At 32.1% G+C, this 22585-nt stretch overlaps 2 protein-coding genes across 2 annotated transcripts in view; both read right to left on the bottom strand.

The window, feature by feature from the left end:
• LOC145319181 (uncharacterized) overlaps positions 1-15615 on the bottom strand; it is a 46787-nt gene extending 31172 nt beyond the window's left edge. The window contains exons 1-10 of the mRNA XM_080161095.1: positions 15558-15615; positions 15046-15181; positions 14484-14554; positions 12124-12181; positions 10632-10733; positions 9824-9911; positions 7046-7167; positions 3917-4054; positions 2198-2230; positions 281-324 (exon numbers count right to left, since the gene is read on the bottom strand). Coding sequence (XP_080017221.1) covers positions 281-324; positions 2198-2230; positions 3917-4054; positions 7046-7167; positions 9824-9911; positions 10632-10733; positions 12124-12181; positions 14484-14554; positions 15046-15181; positions 15558-15576 — 811 coding nt within the window. The 5' untranslated portion in view covers positions 15577-15615. The remainder of the gene's footprint in view (positions 1-280; positions 325-2197; positions 2231-3916; positions 4055-7045; positions 7168-9823; positions 9912-10631; positions 10734-12123; positions 12182-14483; positions 14555-15045; positions 15182-15557) is intronic.
• A 2794-nt stretch (positions 15616-18409) lies between these two features.
• On the bottom strand, positions 18410-21663 carry LOC145320081 (haloacid dehalogenase-like hydrolase domain-containing protein 3). The gene is made up of 6 exons (XM_080162523.1): positions 21594-21663; positions 20956-21066; positions 20342-20481; positions 19508-19572; positions 19155-19220; positions 18410-18522 (listed from the first exon to the last, which is right to left on the bottom strand). The coding sequence occupies exons 2-6, from the start codon at positions 20992-20994 to the stop codon at positions 18410-18412; spliced, it is 423 nt and encodes a 140-aa protein (XP_080018649.1). The 5' UTR covers positions 20995-21066; positions 21594-21663.
• Positions 21664-22585: the final 922 nt, after the last annotated feature.

Raw genomic sequence — 22585 nt, 5'->3', positions numbered from 1 at the left:
AATACATCACCAAAATTTACAAAAAAATATTTGTTACATATACTCTCCTGTCAAACGACAAATTTACTGCCAAGTTAAGGGTGCAAACAGCAATATCTTGTACACAATCATTAAGGTTTTTCTTTTGCCCCCCCCCCAAAAAAAATAAGTTTCAAAATTTCTTTATTACAACTATTTGATTTTAAACATCTCATTGCAAAATTGAATAAAATAAAGGTTTCTACCTAGGCCCATTTGAAAAATGATACAAGTTGAGTTAGTGACATGAAGAGTATTTTACCTTGTTTATCCAACTCTTGTCCACATAGCCAAGTTATACCCTGGATATTATTTTATATTTCAACTTAATATTTTATTTTTCCTGGTATGATATTTTTCTTCTTTTTAAAATGATAAATGTTTGAAACATTAGTAGACAAATCTTAGGATATTTAGCATCTAGGGGCTCTTATTTAAAAAAATAAAACAATTCTTAAATCTCAAAATAATTTATCCTAAAAAAATATATGTTCATTATTATAAATGCGCTAACACGTGACTGCATAGAGACGGTAACCTTACCAGATAGACGTCAGAAAAACTCGTAGATATAGAATAGATGCTCTACAAAAAAAAAGTATTTGTATAATAGAAAACTTTCCCACCAGTAGCCAGTTATATTCTCCCCCCCCCCCCTTCGGTTTTTTATACAGTATAACCTAACATATTTAGTTTGACCTAAGAAATACCAAATAAACGAAAAACTACCCTTCCCTCTGATACAACAATTACGTTTTTTTACATATACTTTGTGTGATTGCACTGAAAATATTGAATTTGACCCTGGCCTTAATTTATAGTTATACTGCACGGAGGTATAGCAATTCCGCATATAAAGTTTTCTTTTTATTTTGTCAGAAAGCTTAAGTTATGCAAATCTTATAACAGTAGTAAGCTTTTTTGGGGTATTGTCCCTTTCGTGACAACGCCTCTTAAAGGGCGTTTCGTCGTATTTTCACAGTACCTTTTGATTAGGTTAGGTTAGGTGATTGCTAACCGCTGAAACGATTCTCCTTTACAGTGAAGCTTCTTTTTAGGTCCAGGGAAGGTTTACAACTATTTTGGGGGAGGGTGTCTCAACCCTCTTAAGAGAATTAACTTCTCAAAAAAATGACCAAAAAACACCAATATTTTATTTCTTTTCCTTCTTAAATAAAATTCAAAGTGAAGGGTCTCCCACCCCTACGTGTCTCTAAAGGCTTCTAAAGGCGTAGCCTCTTGTAATTACTAAAGCGCAATAAACCAACCTTATTGCCATAATCAATTGAACAACCCCCTTAAATATATTTGCTATTGTGCAATTTTGCGATAATGAAACATTTGCACATTTGCGGAAAGTATGCCACATTATACAGCATAATAATCAGAATATGGTAAATAATCGATATAATTAAAGATTATTGAACCAAATTAATGCTATTGCACACAAACGTACAAATTGATCAAATGAGAAACACCATTGAAGCCAGTAAATCCTTATATAACAGTAACAGGATCTATATCTGTGTGTGTGTGACAAAGGATCCGCTAACCAATGAACCGATATGATTCTCCCTTACAGTGTAGATTCTTATTGGTCTTGGGAAGGTTTTTGGCTATTTTGGGGGAAGATACACTCACCCTTCCAAGAAAATTCACCCCTATAATAAAACCCCACACTAATATAAAAATTTCCTACTTTCCTTTTTAAAACTGAAATTGAAAATAGTGCGAAGAGTCGACTCCCCTACCCCCACATAAAAAGCCTATAACCATTAAAAGACTTCAATTTAGATATAAAATAGCCCAAATAACCCTAGGAACTTTGCGAATAAGCTTCCATCTAAATGGAGATTGGTGTTATCTTAACATAAAACCTTACATCTCAATAACGATTTTTTTTTCTTTATCAATTACTATTTAGCTTTACTTCATATAGGCATAATTGTCCTTGTTTTAGAATGCTTGTCCCTGTATATAACTTAGTAGAGAAAGTACAAAATGTACAGAGAAAGGCCTTTTAGATCAATCAGACACATGGACAATAATCTAGTTATCCAATAATATAGAGTAGCAATTCTTTTTATGCAGCAAAAGATCTCCCCAACCAAACAGACTGACATAATCTAGATATTTAGAGTATTGTTGCTATTACCAAAAGTTGAGATAAAATTCCTGGTCTGTTATTTCGTTTCCTGAAACTATCAGCACCCTGAAATTTAAACAGTTATTAATTCTTATATAAAAAAGCATGTTATCTAAAATTTAAAATATCTTGTCTTTCTGGTGGAGTAAGAGTAATTTCATAATGGAAATCTGTCGTCGAAAATTTAGGCTTATTCGGAATCAAAACATCCCATAAATTTCAAACCTCATTTCTCTGACATTGTTAAGAACAGAACATCTATATTAAACTTCTACATTTCTCAAAGTTTTTTGGCAACCAAATACTTTATATGCTTCTTGTTCTAAGAATGCAATTATCTTCGTAGTCGTGCACTGGGGGGGGGGGGGGGGGGGGTTGTAGGATTAAAGTTATGTTCGATTTTTTTAGTCGGTGTCCGGCAAAGGGTAGAGGCAAGATTTTAAATGATTATGGGGCATGGAGGCTGGGTGTACTCTCCCCTCACTAGATTAGATATTGTACCAAGATTTGTATGTTTGGAAAATAAATAGTAAATTAGAAATGACCAACAGCGTATGACATGTAGTAACTATCCTCCATAGAATTATTAGCTCCATACTCCAGCTATAGTTACCTGAGTGTATGACATGTAGTGACTATCCTCCATATAATTATTAGCTCCATACTCCAGCTATAGTTACCTGAGTGTATGACATGTAGTGGCTATCCTCTATTGAATTATTAGCTCCATAACCCAGCTAGAGTTACCTGAGTGTATGACATGTAGTGACTATCCTCCATAGAATTATTAGCTCCATACTCCAGCTAGAGTTACCTGAGTGTATGACATGGAGTGACTATCCTTTATAGAATTATTAGCTCCATAACCCAGCTAGAGTTACCTGAGTGTATGACATGTAGTGGCTATCCTCCATAGAATTATTAGCTCCATACTCCAGCTAGAGTTACCTGAGTGTATGACATGTAGTGACTATCCTTTATAGAATTATTAGCTCCATACTCCAGCTATAGTTACCTGAGTGTATGATATGTAGTGGCTATCCTCCATAGAATTATTAGCTCCATACTCCAGCTAGAGTTACCTGAGTGTATGACATGTAGTGACTATCCTTTATAGAATTGTTAGCTCCATACTCCAGCTAGAGTTACCTGAGTGTATGACATGTAGTGACTATCCTCCATATAATTATTAGCTCCATACTCCAGCTAGAGTTACCTGAGTGTATGACATGTAGTGGCTATCCTCCATATAATTATTAGCTCCATACTCCAGCTAGAGTTACCTGAGTGTATGACATGTAGTGACTATCCTCCATATAATTATTAGCTCCATACTCCAGCTAGAGTTACCTGAGTGTATGACATGTAGTGGCTATCCTCCATATAATTATTAGCTCCATACTCCAGCTAGAGTTACCTGAGTGTATGACATGTAGTGACTATCCTCCATATAATTATTAACTCCATACTCCAGCTAGAGTTACCTGAGTGTATGACATGTAGTGACTATCCTTTATAGAATTATTAGCTCCATACTCCAGCTAGAGTTACCTGAGTGTATGACATGTAGTGGCTATCCTCCATATAATTATTAGCTCCATACTCCAGCTAGAGTTACCTGAGTGTATGACATGTAGTGACTATCCTCCATATAATTATTAACTCCATACTCCAGCTAGAGTTACCTGAGTGTATGACATGTAGTGACTATCCTCCATATAATTATTAGCTCCATACTCCAGCTAGAGTTACCTGAGTGTATGACATGTAGTGGCTATCCTCCATAGAATTGCATCATTAGCTCCATAACCCAGCTCAACATGAGCTAAACACGGCAGACAAGAAATTATGGAGAATATGCCCTGGGCTTCACGGACACTTTGAACATTTCTGAAAAAAAGTATTTAAATACTTGATTACCAATTATTCTATGTTCTAAACAATGGAACATATTTTTTTCTTGGGGAAAAATTATGAGCATGGAATTTTTTATCAAAAGTTTCTTGATTAAGAGAATAAGAAATTTGGGTATAGTCCCTTTCGTGGTAACAACCCTTAAGGGGCATTTCTTCGTATTTTCACAGTAGCTTTTTGCCTATTTCTAGCCCCAGCGGGGGGCTCTAACCCTGCGGGGCCAATTGCCTAACCATGCAGGCAATCACCTAACCCAATATAACCTAACCTAACCTAAAAAAACTATCAAAAGCCGCGAAAGTACTAAATCAAAAATTTTGTTAATTTTTTGCCACTAATAATGACTAACAAAATATAATTGTATACAGATATTAATATTTTAAATACCCTACATAATTATAAAGCATTTGATAAATTTATTTGGTGTGCCTTAATGTCCACAAATTATCACATATGTATATATTATTGAAAAAACACGCAATAACAAATAAGAGAGTATATTTTTTTACCATTACCTTCTAAGGGCGGGATTCTCTTTCGATTATTAAGTGATCATCTAGAGAATCTAGAGCATCATCCGTGTGTAATGGGATGCGATACTCTAACACCCAAGGACATTATGTTTAGTAACATCCAACACACAACCAACCCTTTGATTGCACGACCTTTGTCTGAGAAGTCCTAACTGTGCATGGTAATAAGTTGCGACTGTTTATGGGCCAAGGCAATCCCCCTACACTTACTATTATGTCGAGCACCTGACATAGCAGCAGTAGAAACCATTTTTAATGTCTTTAATTATGACGCGGTGTTGATCCGAGATTCGAACCTATCACCTTCCCGACGACGAGCGGATGCGCACGATCGCGGGTTAAGAGAGTGTATTTAATAATAAGCTGAAAAAAAGGTGGAGTTTGTGCTGTTTTCATAATTTTTTGCGGTTTTATTAATTTTATAATGTGATATAACATGCACATACGTGAATAGAAAAATGAATATTTATCTAGCACACATTTTTAATATGTTATATTATGTGACAATGAATAGAGTAGGAAAAATGTTTACACTATTTTTATTTTACATCTCTGCTAATTTTGGGAGTAAGAGATGAGAAAATATATTATAAAAAGTAATGGGATGTATGTCTTTCATTAGAAATGTAAATAAATAAAACATACTCTTCTTTTGTCGTTTTTTGCATGTACTTTTTTATCCATCTGTTATTCTTTTCAACCAGTGCAGGCCCTACAAATTTCAATTTTAAGGGGGGGGGGGGGAGGTGGTGCCACTCCTCTACACTTTCTTTCTTTCAATTGTGTAATTCTAACTTATTAGGTCAATTCTATAATATCTCTTTTACTTATATATATTACAAAAATTCAGTGTATGTTCTTATTTAGCTTTTAATTTAAAACAGATTTTATACTATTTGGATGTTATCGTCCCTATTTTAATTCAAAGACTTGTTGCAACATTTTATAAATATCTATATCCACATTTTTGTAGCGAAGCTTCTCTTTACTTCAATTTGTTTGTCCGTCAGTCAGTCAGTCAGCCCCTAACGCAATAGGAAATGTTGTTTTTCTCGGCTGATCATGCTCAGGGAGTAAGGGAGGGGACAATGGATCGAATATTCAATTTTTAGGAGTCTCAGACTTTGGGGACTGGCTTAAAGGGAATGTGCAAGAATTTAGCAGTTTCTGACTGAGTTTGGGGACTTGCGCATAGAATGCTGCTACTCGTTATGTATGGTTTGAATATTGCAGACGGGGAAAAGGGATAAGGGAAGTGGGGGAAAGGGAAATAAACACTCGTTGTGTTAGTTTGGAATGTAGCAGACGGGGAGAAGGGAGAAGGGAGGTGGGGGCAAGGGACAAGGGAAATAAACAGAATAAAAAGGGGCAGTCATATTCTTGCTAGCAGCTGGCCGGGTCCAATAATCTTTTAATATAAAAATCACACCAAAAACCTCAATATATTTCATCGAAAACAAGTTGTGATTTCACTTTACATGACGCTATGGAAATATATTATTCAATTAACAATCCCTTTATAATTTCCTACAAATTTATTGGATTAAACTGGATTTCATGCCCTTTCTTTGATAACTCTTATATTGAATTAATTGCCCATTGTCCCCTCCCTTACTCCCTGGATCCTGCTACTGGTGGAAATTATATTCCTTGTTTTTATTGTAATATTTGTAAACTTAATATCTATATTATTATATGCATGTATTGTATATACTGTTAATACTAAATATAAAACTGTTATAGACATATTGTTATCCGTTAATAATTCATCTTATTGTAAGAATAGTCAGGGAGGAATGGGACATTGGGCTGTTTATTACACTAGTTTTATAATTACGTTTGCTTATTTGTTGGCTTAACAACTTTGGGGTGATTGTAATGAATTTTAATTGGTTGTTTAGTTAAGTGTGCGAATTGTAATCTACAGAAGGTGTAATTATGTGTTTCATCATTGGGGATTTGCATCAATTTATCAATAAATGTCTTTTCCCTTTAGACCCCTGAAGATTGTACGCAGTCTATTACATTTATAGATTATTTATAAATATTCTGCTATAAAGAAGGGATGTTTTTTTAATTTTTTTTTTCTTTATGTACCTACAGACCCCACTGCCGGCTAGTCTGATTTGATTTTCTTTTACAGGGAAGCTTCTTATAGATAATTAAAAGATCCATTTGGTTAGGGAAAGTCTAATCCCAATAAGAAGAATGACCTCAATTTCCCCCCCCCCCCAAAAAAAAAATTCTATTTGATTTAAACCAAAATTAAAAATCAATATCATTAGTTTATTTATATGAAAATAATATAATTAAATAAATTTAAATTGCGGATAGGTCAATGGAGAAAATTTACCTTTTTTTATTTCGATATTTGACACATTTTAAATGATAAGATTAATGATTATATTAGCTGAATATTGTGAGTTGTTATTACCTGTTTGAATACTGTTTAAGAACAAGTTTAGCTGGTCTAGTGGCCATCCCAGTATCGCTGATGATTTTGAAGACAGCTGTGTACAAATCTGCATGGGTCATGTGACAATCTGGTGCTCTTTTCTAAAAATAAATAAATGTTGAAATATCTTTTTAATATAAAACTGCAGCTGTAACCAGCTGCTGCTTTTTGAAGTTGCAGTCGCAGCACCAGCAAACAATGCAGCTTTCAAGAATCTGGGCGTTATAGAGGAAAAATCATTCGCAGCCATCCTCGATTTCACTCAGCAGCAGCCAACCCCAATCACTGTAGCCGCCAGCTGCAGTCGCAAAATTATCCACAGCAAACTTCCTACGACCTTAAAGAATTATGTTTCCATTAAAGAAAATACCTTTACTGAGGGTACCCTAATAATGCCCCAATGAGCAAAGCTATAAGGGTCGTTATAATCAGCTCTTGTAACAGAATGTTGAATCATCAATGTTTATACAGTATAAAAAGTTTGTATTTAGCCTAAACTTAATTTTGATAATTAAATACAAAAATTTGTAGAAGTTTATAGTTTATAAATAAAAGAAAAATAGTTAACAAAATATCTTAAAATTCACCTTTAAGAAACTTTTGTGTTATGTATAATATATAATTATATTTTTTAAGAAAATGAAAATATGCAGTTATTTTAAAAAGCAAAGCTGCTCTATAACTCTATTGTGTTTAGTGTACCTGTCAGTTAATATAATTAATGTCTAATTAATTTTATAATATATCTTCTCCTTTTCTTGACATAATTACTTCAGCTTCCAATTTTTTACTTTTTTGAATTAATCTTACTTTACTGTTCTATGATTATATTTTTTTCTTAAATTACTTCTTTAGTTAATAATCATCCTTGTTCTCTATATTGGGTACAGTGACCAAATTTTGTCAAAGTAAAACAAACAAGGATGACATAATTCATAGTCAATATCAGAAAGTTCAAATAATAAATTTACGTATAGGGATTAATATGCATTAATTTTTAAATTACTTACTTATGTTTCCATTACAATATTAGTAATAGACTATCAACAAATACTTATTAGGGACAAGAAACCTAGCTTCAGCTATTTTTCTTCAATCATAAACCAACAACCTATTCCTAATTTTTAACATTTTAATAACCCAAAATTTCTACAATTTTAATTAGAATAAAAGATCTTTAAGTGACTGTTTTTAAACTAAATGTTTTAAAGCCTAGTTATAGAATATCTTTGCTATAAAAAAAACTAATTTACTTTGCTAAAGAAGTTTTGACACTGTATTTCTGTAGTGAAAATATAAATTTAAGAAATGGATATTAGCAAGAAAACTTGAAATGGACAAAAAGTGGAAAAATTTGTGAAAAGATAAATCTTCATCAAGGAATTGTGTAGATCAAAATATATTTGTTTCTTATCATTTTCTACAAATAATCTTCCTGAGCTGATTATAAAGATGTCTCATTTTGTAGTGTCCGTCTTTCTATCTGTAAAGGTGCTCTCTTTTAAGTTCTCTTTCCAGCTGTTATAGTGCTCTCTATTAAGTTCTCTTTCCAGCTGTTATAGTGCTCTCTATTAGGTCCTCTTTCAAGCTGTAAAGATGCTCTCATTAGGGTCTCTTTCCAGCTGTAATAGTGCTCTCCGTTAGGTTCTCTTTACAGCTGTAATAGTGCTCTCTACTGGGTTATCATTAAAGCTGTACTAATGTTCTGTTAGATTCTCTTTCTAGCTGTAAAGATGCTCTCTATTAGGTTCTGTTTCTAGTATTAATAGTGCTCTCTATTAGGTTCTCTTTCTACCTGTAATAGTGCTTTCTATTAGGTTCTATTTCTACCTGTAATAGTGCTCTCTATTAGGTTCTCTTTCTACCTGTAATAGTGCTTTTTATTAGGTTCTCTTTCTACCAGTAATAGTGCTCTCGATTAGGTTCTATTTTTAGTGTAATATGGGGTATTTGGGATCAACTAGCAATTCTATGGATATTGTTAGGTCAACAGTAGTAGTAACATATTTGTCTTATAGGTATGTACTAATGTATAATTAGATTATTCTATTTATTCTTTATTTTTCAGTAAACAGACATCATATTGGGCTTTTATGAAGTTGCATCTATTTTCTTGTTTTATCAAGAACAACAACTTACATATAAGCGAAGCTAGCAAATTATCTAAGGACAGTAATCATAGGAAGGCACATTAATATTTGATATAATATTTTTACAGTAGCTGTAAGATTTAATATCGACAAATCACAGTTTAACTTATAGAGGAGATGCGTACCAAACAGTGTAACCTAATCTGTTAATTCAAATTTATAAATGTTTTAAAGAAAGATATTTTTTCATCTACCCCATTGTCAAACTTAATCCTATATTTAAGAATGTGTATCTTTTACCAGCTCAAAAAAGAAAATAAAAAAAAAACTTTTTTAGGACATTACTGAAAAGCATGGATCTGTCGTTTCCATGCTCCGTTTACAAGATCTTACTGGACACAACTTTCCAGAGAGAGAAGAAAGGTGAGGTATTTATTTCTCCTATGCTCTGTGCTCTAATCCTGTTTGGCTGGCCAGTACCTAATATAACCTAAACTGTGCTGTGCTCGATAAGGCGCTTTGAAGAAAACTGCTGGATAAAATGGTCATTTTATTTATTAAAACATTTATATTCCATATAACATATTAATACCCTAATCTAATTCTAACTTTAAGGATGGGATGGGTTGACCCTTATTTATGAAAAGTGCGTATTTAAATAGAATACCTGATATTTTAAAGTATGAATTCCAAGTCTGGCTAACACTCTGGCTACATCTTCCTCTCGACTAGGAGAATCTATTCTGATATCTTTCCTAGAATGTTTACATGTTTAAAACAAGGATAACTGTGTCCATACTAAGCACAGCAATATAACCCTCGACCATGACTCAACACTTTGCACACCCGCTCGTCGTCAAGGAGGTGATATGTTCGAATCTCGGCCCGACACCGCGTCAAAACTAAAAATGGTTCCTAGTGCTGCTATATCAGGTGCGCTACTTAAACAAAATTTCAGATGGAACAAAAAAATAAAGTTATACAGTTTATTCAATTTGAAAAACAAAATTTTCAATGTTGTTTTCAAATTATGGAAAATAAAACAACAAACACGAACTCTCATTCGTTGCCTTAACACTGTTGCGATCTTTACATACCCATTAATTTTAATCTGCAGAAGATTTTGTTTATCGTAATTTTGAGAAGTAGCTTATAGTGCCTAAAAAATAGCGTCATGCAAGACAAACGACCAATGATAGGACAGTATAGATCTATATTGAAATATGACAAAATGTATACTGGCCTATCATTGGTCATTTAAATTATATAACGTCATTTTTTATAGGCCAATCAGCTGCTTCAAATACGGGTGTACATCAGTTTATCATTCTTAGTCGTATCCATTAAGATACGTGATTAGGAGGAAATAAAGGGGCACACACCCGGGCACACACACCCGGGCACACACACCCGGGCCTCCACACACCCGGGCCTCCTTCCCATTATTCTTATCACGCGTCTCACTTTCTGCTCACCTTTCTAGCAGGATAGACTGAACATCTGGAATTATAATTTCCTTCCAATCTGGACCATACAACAGATTCCAGCTCCATTCCAAAATATGAAACAACTCAGATCTAAACAAGGGTGACAACATCCATAAGCAGTGAAGCACAATACAATTATTGATGGACAAACAAACAAAGTAAGTTTTAACGCAAATGTTCATTAGACATGAAAAAGGAAAAGAAAGAAAGTCTTTTAAAGTATGACAGGAATACTGATGAACAAGGTTTATTAAAATATAATGCTTAATGATATATAGAGAATTTCACAATTTTTTTGCTATCTATCTAAATTCAGGCTAAACATTCACATTTCTAATTTCACATTTACAGACGGACTGACGGACGGACACAAAAAGTGAATTATGGAGAAGCTTCGATAATAAACAAAAAAATCCTATCTCTGATCTCATATGTAAATATTATGCTTTTAATTTTGTAATAATTAACAATCGCTTAAGTCATTATGTATGGAGGCCTTGAAAATTTCAAATTAAATTTAATTAATTCCAATGATACTTATACTTATATTAAAGCAAAAGAAACTTTATCTGTGTGTTGTGTACCGAAGGATCTCGCTAACCACTGAACCGCTATGTTTCTCCTTTACAGGGTCGCTTTTCATAGGTCCTGGCAAGGTTTTTTTTTATCTTTTTTAACTAAAACCAAAAATGGAAGGTTGTTGACTCAAAAAAAGTAACCAATCCCCGAAAATTTTTTTTTACATTAAAAAAAAATCTATAGTAAAAAATTAGGTTGTTTAAATTAACCGTCCTCCCCCTCAATTGTCCCTACAGGCCTCTAGGGGCGTGGCTACTAGTTTTAAATATCTTTTCTAATTTTAGTCCCATCCTTGTCCTAATGTGCAGTAGTAAAATTCATTTAAATTTTGTGGAAAAAGTTTCTGAAATATTTAATTCATTACGTTTCTACAAGTTTTTAACTGAAATAAATTTCAAGAAGAATTATTAACTAGTATTTTAAAACAAAATATGCCCTGCGGAAAGTAAAAACTAAAAATGAGAAAATATTTGAATGAATATTTTTTTTATAAATAGAAGTTAATTAAATTTAGATTGTCAACTGTGCCCATATTCAAGGCTGATGTGACGTTTTTATCTTGACACCCTCATTGGCTGTATTAGGAGGGGGGGGGGGGGGGGGTTGAAGACTTTTGTCAAGAGTTGGGTTATTTACCCCTTAATTTTGGCATGGGGTTGGATCATACACCCAATTTCTTCATGTCTCTGATATCTATATAATGTTCGTTAATTTTTTCTTTGGGTGATTTCTAATGGGATTGTGATGGTACCCTCTTCAAAAATAATAAACCTAATAGGACTTCTGCAATGCTATATTGTATAAGAGAACCATCAGTCCAGCGATTAGCGAGATCCTTTAGTACAGACAGACACTTACACAGTACACACACAGATACTGTTACTTTTATGTAAGGATTTACCTTGTCATTTGTATTCCTACATCTGACTTCCCCATATGAGAAAACCAATACAGCTTATCTAGAAATATATACATTCATATACACAGTGCTTTCGAAGGTACTTTGACTTTTGTGTCAGAACCTAAATTGGGACCTAGTGCATTTCATTACCCTAGGTTAGGTAACATCATTTCACTTTTCAATAAAATCTAAAATAGAGCGGTTTTTGAGAAAATTAGATTTGAAAATTTTAAGTTCAATTTTCATCCCCTAGGAGTTACCGCATAATCATGACAAGAAAAACATAAATTATTCATCTAAAATTTTGAACAACTTTGCTTTTATTAAGTCTTTCATAAAACCTCTCTATATATGATTTATTTAACGCTGAATTTCCGTGACCTTAGCAAAGCAACTGATAAAAATGACCATGAATCAAATCACTTCAGGAGTGGTTTTATGAAGAAGTTTATAAGAGCAAACTTGTTCAAATCTTTGCTTTTCTTGTCATGATTATGCGGTAACTCCTAGGGGATGAAAATTGAACTTGAAATTTTCAAATATAATTTTCTCAAAAACGGCTGCATTTTAGATTTTATTGAAAAGTGAAATGAAGTTACCTAACCTAGGGTAATGAAATGCACTATGTCCCAATTTAGGTTCTGACACAAAAAGTCAAAGCACCTTCGAACGCACTGTGTATATGCAGAAAACTAAACTAGGGTGACAACTTTTGTAATTCTTTATTTGTTTTTCTTTATGTGAAATCAATTACAGCTTATCTAAGTTGTATATGATATATTAGATTAAACATGGATGATAACATCCCAAGGTAACGAAGATAAAATATAAAACAATTTACTATTTATAAGCTATTAAAGACAGTCAAACAGACGGTAACGGGAGGTTAGACAAAATAAGTTGCAGAATTGGTGTTTATAAGTACCAATATTTTCTAAATTTTAACATCTAACTTTTGTAGCAGCCATAAATATTACATCTTTTTATATTTAAAAGAATTCTAATGTAAAAATATTACAACAATGATATTGTACTACTTAAGCAAAAAGTTAATAAAATAACAAAAAAATGTATATTATATACTTCATCAAACAAAGAAAAACGAAAACAGTAAAAGTGTCTAACTATGACGTCAGAAAAAATTAACAATTAACCAATGAGAAGCCAGTATTCACAATGAAAAATATATAGCGGCCTCTCATTGGTTAATTGTTAATTTTTTCTGACGTCATAGTTAGACACTTTTACTGTTTTCATGAAAAACAGTGTAAATGGAGTTTACCACAAAATATGCTAAAAGTTTAGTAAAATTTTGGTTAGCCTTATTTAATATTCGAAATCTCAATGGTTTAAAAATTAAAAAAATATGATAATGGTAAATTAATATATTTACAAAAATTCATTAATGACAAGAATAATAGAATAGCCTAGTCGCTTTTGACATAAGATATAAATGTTCGTACCCAAAAAGTCTACACAAAATAATAAATTAAAGTACTGCACAAATTATGGACTTACTTAGCATATCACTATAGAGTTGCAATGCATAAGAAAATATTCTTATCCATCCTACTAGTTATACTTAATCATTACAGAAATCATTTCATAATGTTCGAATTCAATGTGATTGCTAGACCCTCCGAAATTTGCAATCAAACCTATATGTTACTTCCAGGCAGCGTTGCGGAGCCGTTTGATTTTGGTGCGGCTCCGGCTCCGGCCTAAAATCAAGAAAAAACTCGACATATTTTTTTCCCACGTCTATTTTTGACTTTTGAAGGTTTTAAAAGTTCAATTTTTGATAAAAATGGACTTGAAAAACTTAATAGGGGCATTTGCAAATGACAAAACACAGTTACCAAATTATAATTTATAAGAAATCTCTTTATTTATCTAGTCCGGAGCCGGAGCCGTTTTTTAACGAAAATTACGGCTCCGGCAAAATATGGCGGCGTCACGGCTTCCGGCTCCGGCTCCGCAACACTGCTTCCAGGGATCTATAGGGATATGAAAATGGCCCATAAATTGATGTTCATTCCTTATGCTGATACACAAAGTTACCCCTTCTGTAGATTACGATAAGTGGTTGAAACGTTTGGATACTAAACTTAATGAACAAACCAATCAACAATGGCCGATAAATTGATTTACATCCCCATTGATGATAAACAAAATTACCCCTTCTGTAGATTACGATAAATGGTTAAAAAGTTTGGACTCTCAACGAATAAGACAACGTAATTGTAAAATGACTAGTGTAATCAACAGAGTGATGTCCCTTCCTGCCTGTATTACTTCACTCCAACGTAAAGACGTAATTTATAAGAGCTTCGCAATATATATTTAAAAAAGCTACTCACCAATAAGTTTAGTTCTACAGTCGGGTGGTATACATTGAAATAATTCTTTTAATTTGTCCGCATTTCCAACCCTAGGAATAAAAAATACTTAATAGAAAGAAAAAAAAATAATTGGTTTAGATTAATATGAAAATAATACTGGATTATATGTATCATTGGAAAAGATTTGAATATTTCTATTTGGTAGTTTAGATTCTTAAAGTAAGAGTTTTAACCAATACAAACCTAAGAACTTTTTTTTAAAATATGCAAAAAACATCAAAATAATCTTAATAACAAAATTAATCCATGAATAAAAAATCTAATAACAATATATATATATTAGGTCTTATCAAAAGAAACCACCTTCTTAATACAGTAGAAGGAAACATATATAAAAGCATACATAGTTTCCAAATAGATTACATAAAAAAATGTACCATGTATGAGGTTTGTGGGAGTAATAATGAACAAATGGAATATTTATCTTAAAATTTTGTCTGTTTGTTAAGATCTCGCTAACCACAAACTGATTCTCCATTAAAAAATATATTATTACATTGCAATTGTTTTAAATAGATACCTTTGAGCTAAAAATTTGGAGAGAGCGTCATAAGCAGATTCTTGGAGGGTGGGTGGAGGATTTATAGGGGCACAGGGCCCCACCACAAGCCCCTGGGGCGGAGATACCCGCTCTGGACCAAATTCCTGCATCCACCCTAAACAAAATGAATATTGTTAATAAACTGATAGCTGCTATAAAAGCTCACAAGAAATTCCCACCTTTTTTTTTAAATAGCCTTCAAAAAAGAAAAGTTAAGGTAAATCTAAAAAAAAGTAACAGAATGTTTGTCTTCTGTGTTTTTGTACCTTAAGATCTTCTTAAAGCTTCTTGTAGGTCCAGAGAAGGTTTATAACTTTTTTGGGGAATGGGTACCTTCACCCCCCCCCCACCCTTATTAAAAAAAAAATATGTGTCTTTACATCAAGATTACAGGCAAAACAAATATCCACCCCCCCCCCCCCAACTAAAAATATTTTATATGAATTAAAGTTGATAGCTGCTATTAGATTAAGAATTGTTGATTTACTTACCATGAAATAAATTGAGCATTTTAAGATGTTTGTATACAACATAAAATCAAACCATTCTGAAATTAATTTTGATTCAAATGTTAATATAACAAAAATAGAAAAGCAATTTACGGTTTTAAAACAGATTAAATGCTTTATGTAATCAGAAAGTATTCAGAAAAATTATAATTAAATCAAAGAGATTGGTTCTATAATAAATAAATAGCTTTGAGATTTTTTTAAGGTATGGCTTCGAAACCGATTAATATCCGCTAGATTAAAACTGGTTTTAACCATACTGAAAAATTATTAATAGCATCGTATTATATCAAGTTTTCTACAATTATAAAAATGTACAATCAGAAGATTAAATCCAGTTTTTAACCCGTGTCTTCGGCATCTCAGGGCTAAAAAACTGGTTTTAATCTTATAATGCTACATTTTTAAATCCGCGGAAAGTTGTTTATAATACGATGCTATTATAAATATGTACAATATATAATAATAAGAGATTTAGAAAAACTAATGTATCAAAAGGACGAATCATTTATTTAATTTCAATCCCCTCCATTTTTATTTTCAGAGAATAAATAAAAATCAATTTATATATTAATAACCAAATAATAAGACTTTGTTGTAATTCAAGGTAAAAGTGAATACAAGAATTTTTAAAGCTTTTAGCCATTAACAATTACAAGAGATGGCATGAAGAATTTGATTAAAATCACTTCATAAACTTGATAAAATTTTAACGAGATCTTAGAATGAAGTTGTATATGAATTATCTCTCGAATATTTCTGTAAGATTGTTGATAATATTTTGCTCTTTAATCATTGTATAACTATCACTGCCATAATCATCTAAAAGCAGAGCATTCCAGCCAACCATCTTTGCACCAGAGTAGTCCTGGAGCAACAACAAAAGTTCAATATAATTAATGATTTCATAGAATTTTTTCTGACCTCTAAATAAATATTTTGCTTATTATTTTTGACGAACCCCAATCTGTCCTACTTTGAGAAAGACGATTCCAGTGACGTCATATACGTTTCGGGAAAGAAAAAGGGAAGGGAGAAGAAAATCTCTTCAAAAGAGATGGGAGAAAAGGGAAGAGATTTTCTTCCCCCCTTCCCTAAACGTATATGACGTCACTGGAATCGTCTTTCTCAAGTAGGACAGATTGGGGTTCGTCATTACTTCTTTAATACAAGTTTTCATGTTTTTTTTTATAGTTTATTATTTTAGAGCTCATTTTTCATAGACATTGTCAACCTTGTTTTATCTCCTCCCTCCCAAAATAGTTTCCAAAAAGAGGCTTCAAGACAATCAAATTTTACTAAAAAAAGAATGTATGAGCCAAAATTTAAATAAAAAGTTCTTGATGGTCTTAACAAAGTTATGTAATGTATTCACCCTCCAAGCAAAAAGATAGAAAACCCAACTTTTTACCTCCACTTTACTTCCTTTTGGTAGGAAGAGTTCAGACTCTTATAGTTTGTACAACCCAATTAAGATTTAGTAAATGTCCTGAAATTTTTTTCAAGCTAGCATACTTATAAAACTTAGACCGACATAAATTACAGTTTAATGTTCCTTAATGTTGCATAATTCAACTTATACTTAAAATTATTTGATTAAATTTGTTTAAATATCTTTATATGATACACAATTTCTATAATTCTATCAATAAATAAAATAAAAAATAAAATCAATTAAAGGGGTAAAGAAGGTGTATCAACTTTTTCACTTTTTATTTAAGATAGCTAGCCGGTTCTTTTAGTAAGTAGTAGATGTAAAATTTTTCATAGAATTCAGATATGCAATCGGTTTTTTTTGTAGACCTCTTATTTTTTAAGTAATTTAAGTTTAAAAAAAAAAAATTAAGTCGATTTTAAGGTACTAAAACGCAACAAAAAAGAGGAAAAAAATGGCCATTATGAACAAAAATAGTAAGATCTTTAATTTGAAACCTAACTTTTTGAATTTTGTCAGGTAATTATTGAAAAAATTGATTTTTTTAAAACCACGAAAATAAAAACTTTGAATTTAATTTTATCATTTAACAGGTAAAAAAACTATGGGTTCATATATACCTTTAGAATCAGAAAAATATTTTGACTCCATTGTAAGCAAAATTGAAAAAAAGTAAAAAAATACAAAATGAAAAAATAGCCTATTGTATTTTGTTGTACAGGCAACACTTTCGTCATACCCTAGTTACCCCCTCTTTACCCCCTTCCCATTTCTATTCTCAATTCAAAAAATAAGGTGGTTGCCTGTAAATATAATATAATATTTTCATATAATTCCTTTTATTGTAGTTTATAAACTATATTGTAAACTTTTTATTTCAATTTTGCTTAGAATGGATTTGTAATAAATATTTTTCTCATTCTAACAGTATATATAATGCCTATTTCTTATGCCTTGGTAATGATAAAATTAAGTTCAAAATTTTTATTCTCGTGGGTTTAAAAAAATCGGTTTTTTTCAATAATTACTTGACAGAATTGAAAAAGTAAGGTGTCAAATTAAAGATCTTACTATTTTTGTTCATAATGGCCATTTTCTGTCTTTTTTTTGTTGCATTTTAGTACCTTAAAATTGACTTAATTTAAAAAAAAAACTTAAATTACTTAAAAAATAAGAGGTCTACAAAAAATGATTGCATATCTGAATTCTATGAAAAATTTTACATCTACTACTTACTAAAAGAACCGGCTAGCTATATTAATAAAAAGTGAAAAAGTTGATACACCTTCTTTACGGCCTACTCCAAGGCTTAATTACTCCTTGCTTTGCAAAATTTCAAATATGATTTATTATGTAAATTCAACAATTAAATTTATTGCATTAGTTAATAAAATCTATTCTATTCTATTAAACTTTTGTATTCCTTGTTGATGTCATCTCCTATGTGTAAGAATTGTCTAGATTGTAATTCTGCAGATTCATGACAACGGGATGCGGCATACTTAAATATACCTGAATATGTCAGGGGATAAGCAATCTGGGATCTAAAGGGATAGGACAAATGGTCTCGAAAAATTGATGTACATCCCCAAATGATTATACAAATTATCCCTTCTGTAGATTACAATTAGTGGTTGAAACGTTTACTCAACTAAACAAACCAACAAATCAAAATTTAATAAAAGTCTCCAAAGTTGTTAGGTCAACAAGTAAGAAAACGTCTGTAGAAGACTCTGGGGACCAGAACAGACCATACCCCTCTCTCTCTCTCTCTGATAAGCAATATACATTTATTGAAGATTTTGTTTTGTTGCTGTGTTCTCAACATATTGTCCCACTCAGAAGCATTTAGAAGGGTAGGAGTGGTGTGTGTGGATACACCCCCATAGAGTTCCAACCCCCTACACTCCTTACAACTAAAAAAACGTAAGATAGTGTCAAAAGTTTTTGCGTGCACTCTCCTTAACAAAACTCTGTACGAGCCACTGTTAGTAGTTCAATATGTAATCTTAACAAAAAAATTTATAATTACTATTGTATGCAAGTATTGTAAGTATACATTATAGATAGCAATTTCTAATCTACCAATGCAATGCACGTAAACGTCTTTGTTTTTAATTATATCCTTATTCCCCAGCTCCTGCCTGTTTCTGGTTTCGAACATTTTGCATCCTCTGACGTCACAATAAAATCAAAATACTGTTTTAGGCCTAAGGACACAGAAGTTGTAAAGAAAGACAGTAAAATTTTAACAAAATAATTATTTTTTAGTTTTGCCGATTTTTATAATAAAGTATTGATTTTAACAGATTCCACTACCCTTCCAAGAAATTATTCCTAGAAATGTCACCCCTTCAAAAATAATTTTGTATAACTTTTAATTTAAAAACTACTTTAAAAGGGCATAAGCATCAAGGGCCCCTAAAGTTCTCTGGGGCGTAGGCACTAGACGTCAATAAAGGATTAAATACAACTAATATCAATACAACTTCTCTGCCTAAAGATGGAATAATATCATGGAGGCGATTATCAAAATTTGAGATTGCACCAATCTGTAACTTACTAGAACCAGAAAAGGATATTAGAGCTTGGTACCTGGAGAAAAAATACACTAGAAGTTATTTTCCAGTATGGCTTCGAAACCGATCAATATCCGTAGGATTAAAGCCGATTAATATCCGTAGGATTAAACCCGATTCTAAGCCATAATGAAAAATGTATAACATCGCATTACAGACAATTTTCAATTTTCAACGGGACTTCGGCCATAACAAAACTGGTTTTCTCATATTTTTTCCATTTTACTATCCGCGAAAAGTTTTCTGTAAAACGCAGCGAAAAATAACCAATAAAACCCCCGAGAATTGTTTCTTCCTTGGAATATCCTATTATCATTATATATTTCAAAATTACTAACATTTTTTATGTAATTTTTGTAACAATGCCAATCCTATTATATAAAGTAGTCGGCTTTTTTTTGTCTGTAGCAAAGGGCCTCGCTAACCGGTTAATCCTATAATATAAACTAGTAAAGTTTTTTTTTACAGTATCTGTAGATATCGATAACTACTTTACCGATTGAGTTCTCCATTTCAGGAAAGCTTCACATATGTCCCAGGTTAGTTTTAGACTATTTCTATTACCAGTGTTAAGTCTTAAGATTGTTTTGCTATGTTTTCCCTTTCATAACTCTTCAAACACAGAGCCCCTACTACATGCCAGGGGCGCAGCCGCTAGTATTATATTGATTAAAACTTGCTCTGTTAAATAACCCATGACATTTTGTCAAAAGTGCTATTTTTTTCCCCAAATCCATAGATATCCATTTTGCCTGTAGTCATTGCGTAATCTGAATAATGTTTCTAGGCTTTCATCTTGAACTACATAAGGCTTAGGTGAGTGATAGTATCCATACAGTTTGTTGGCTACCTTCTTTATTTCTTCTTCATTATATTCTTCTTTTAATACATCCTTAGAATGCACAGGTCTTTTGATAAAATTTGGCGGTTTTCCTAAAAATGCCTAGACAAGCACTGAAACCCTTTATTCTATGTCGGGTAAGTTTTCGTTTGTATATTTATTACTTAAAGATTAGGTTAAATTGGGTACTTGATTGCCCCGCAGGGTTGGGGGATTTTATATATAGTTCCCGAAGGGTTAGGGTTCCCCGCATGGGTTAGGTTTAGGGAAAAAATACAACACCTGTCTCTTAAACAATATAATATAAAAAAGTGGTTTTGCTATTATTACACTTCCACAAGATCCACAAGCAGCTAATTGTGCCTAATAAAAAATGACCATTGATAGGCCAGTATAAATTATATTTGACCAATGGTAAATGTAAACTAGTCTATCATTGGTCATTTGTATTGTATGACGTCACTTTTTATTAGGCACTATAGGCTGCTTCATATATATCCTACTTGTAATTTGAAAGAGCTGTGCCTTGAATGTGAGCTGAACTAGAGTTATCCACCAAAACATTGAGCTAACTTTTGTTGTCGAGCCAAAATGTGGATGCTTTTTCTCCAGACTCTTCCAGTTTGTGTAAAAACTTCAAGTTTTAAAGATTTTAAATTTGATAAAGGTAGCGGTGAGGTAATGAGCCTGATTCTCAGCCCAAAGTGTGCCATAACTTAGAACTTTTTTAACAACCTTGGAGAATTTTATTGAATTTTGATTGGTTGGTTTATTTAGTTGAGTATCAAAACGTTTCAAAAACTAATTATAATCCATAGAAGGGGTTATTTTTTGTATGATCAAAGGGGATGTAAATAATTTTATCGGCCATTGTCTTATTTCTTTAGATCCCTGAAAAGAAGGGGTAATGTTATGGTACTAAATGTTAATGTTAATGTTAATTAACATTTTGGTACTAAAAAGGTGCATTTTACTATCTGATAAATGTAGTGTGATCAAAGGGTCCTTAGGATATTAGTCAAAAGGTGATTCACTTAATTAACTAATATTTGGGTTAGTTAAACCAAAATTATCTGAATTCGACATCATAAATTAAATCATAAAATTAAACGTGCATGTTTTATTTTTTACAGGGTGATTTAAAAATCTTTTACTCCTTTCCTGTTTTGAAGTTGTTTATAATCTGTTTTGATACCAAAATCACCAGCTATTTCCACATATTTAGTCACAGGGGGTTCTAGTTTTTTTAAAATCTATTATTTTTTGTTAAGGACCGTACTTAACCGCTTTCCACAGCTAATTTTTTTTTGTAATGAACTAGGTTAAAATAAAGAGGGGGAGGGGAATTTTTCTAAAGAATAAAGTTTAGACAAAGATTAAATAAATCTATAATGTTTTTGGTTTGTTTGTTTACTACTTTAGGACAGGTTAGGTTTATTTATATTGAGTACTGGGTGGCCCCGCAGGGCTAGAGCACCGAAGTTATAGGCATCGAAGGATTATGCTCCCCTGCTTATTTACAATATGAATATAGGAAGGAGGAGGGGAAAAGGAAAGAGATGCTTTACGGTCCATGAAAAAAATAAGGGATTTTTCCTTTAAACTTAAGAATTGTTCCAACAATATCAAAAGTAACCACTTTAATATTTCGTAACATAGTATTCTAAAATGTCATAGTAAATACAGGGTTATTTAGACAACATGTAGGAGAAGCTGTTTAGTGTCATATAATACAAATGACCAACGATTGGCCAATACACAAACTAAATTACCTATGGCAGGACAATACAAATTTAAATGGCCAATGGTAGGCCAGTATGACGTCATTTTTAAGGTACTATAAAAAGCTTTCCTGTAGGAATGTACAAATTATTTAAGTATTGCCTTGTTCTTTTATAAAATGTCCCCCTTGTAGATTTTCAATCTATTAAACCCAGGGATTGAGGGGACATTGGGATATCAATTACACTAAAACCCCAAAGTTTTATAACCACTTTATCTTATTCATTTGCTCAGAAACTTTGCTTACTTTTATTAAATTTTTAATAATTCGTAAAAAACTGGTAGTGTGCAAATCACTCAACCAATAATTTTAATCTACAGAAGGAGTAATCTTGTTAATTATAATTAGGGATGTATATGAATTTAACGTCAT

The sequence above is a fragment of the Acartia tonsa genome, chromosome 5 (genome assembly GCF_053477335.1).
Source record: "Acartia tonsa isolate MP-2025a chromosome 5, ASM5347733v1, whole genome shotgun sequence".
NCBI classification, from domain to species: Eukaryota; Metazoa; Arthropoda; class Copepoda; order Calanoida; family Acartiidae; genus Acartia; species Acartia tonsa.
The sequence above is the reverse complement of the archived record's forward strand: the minus strand, read 5'-3'. Positions and strand labels throughout refer to the sequence as shown.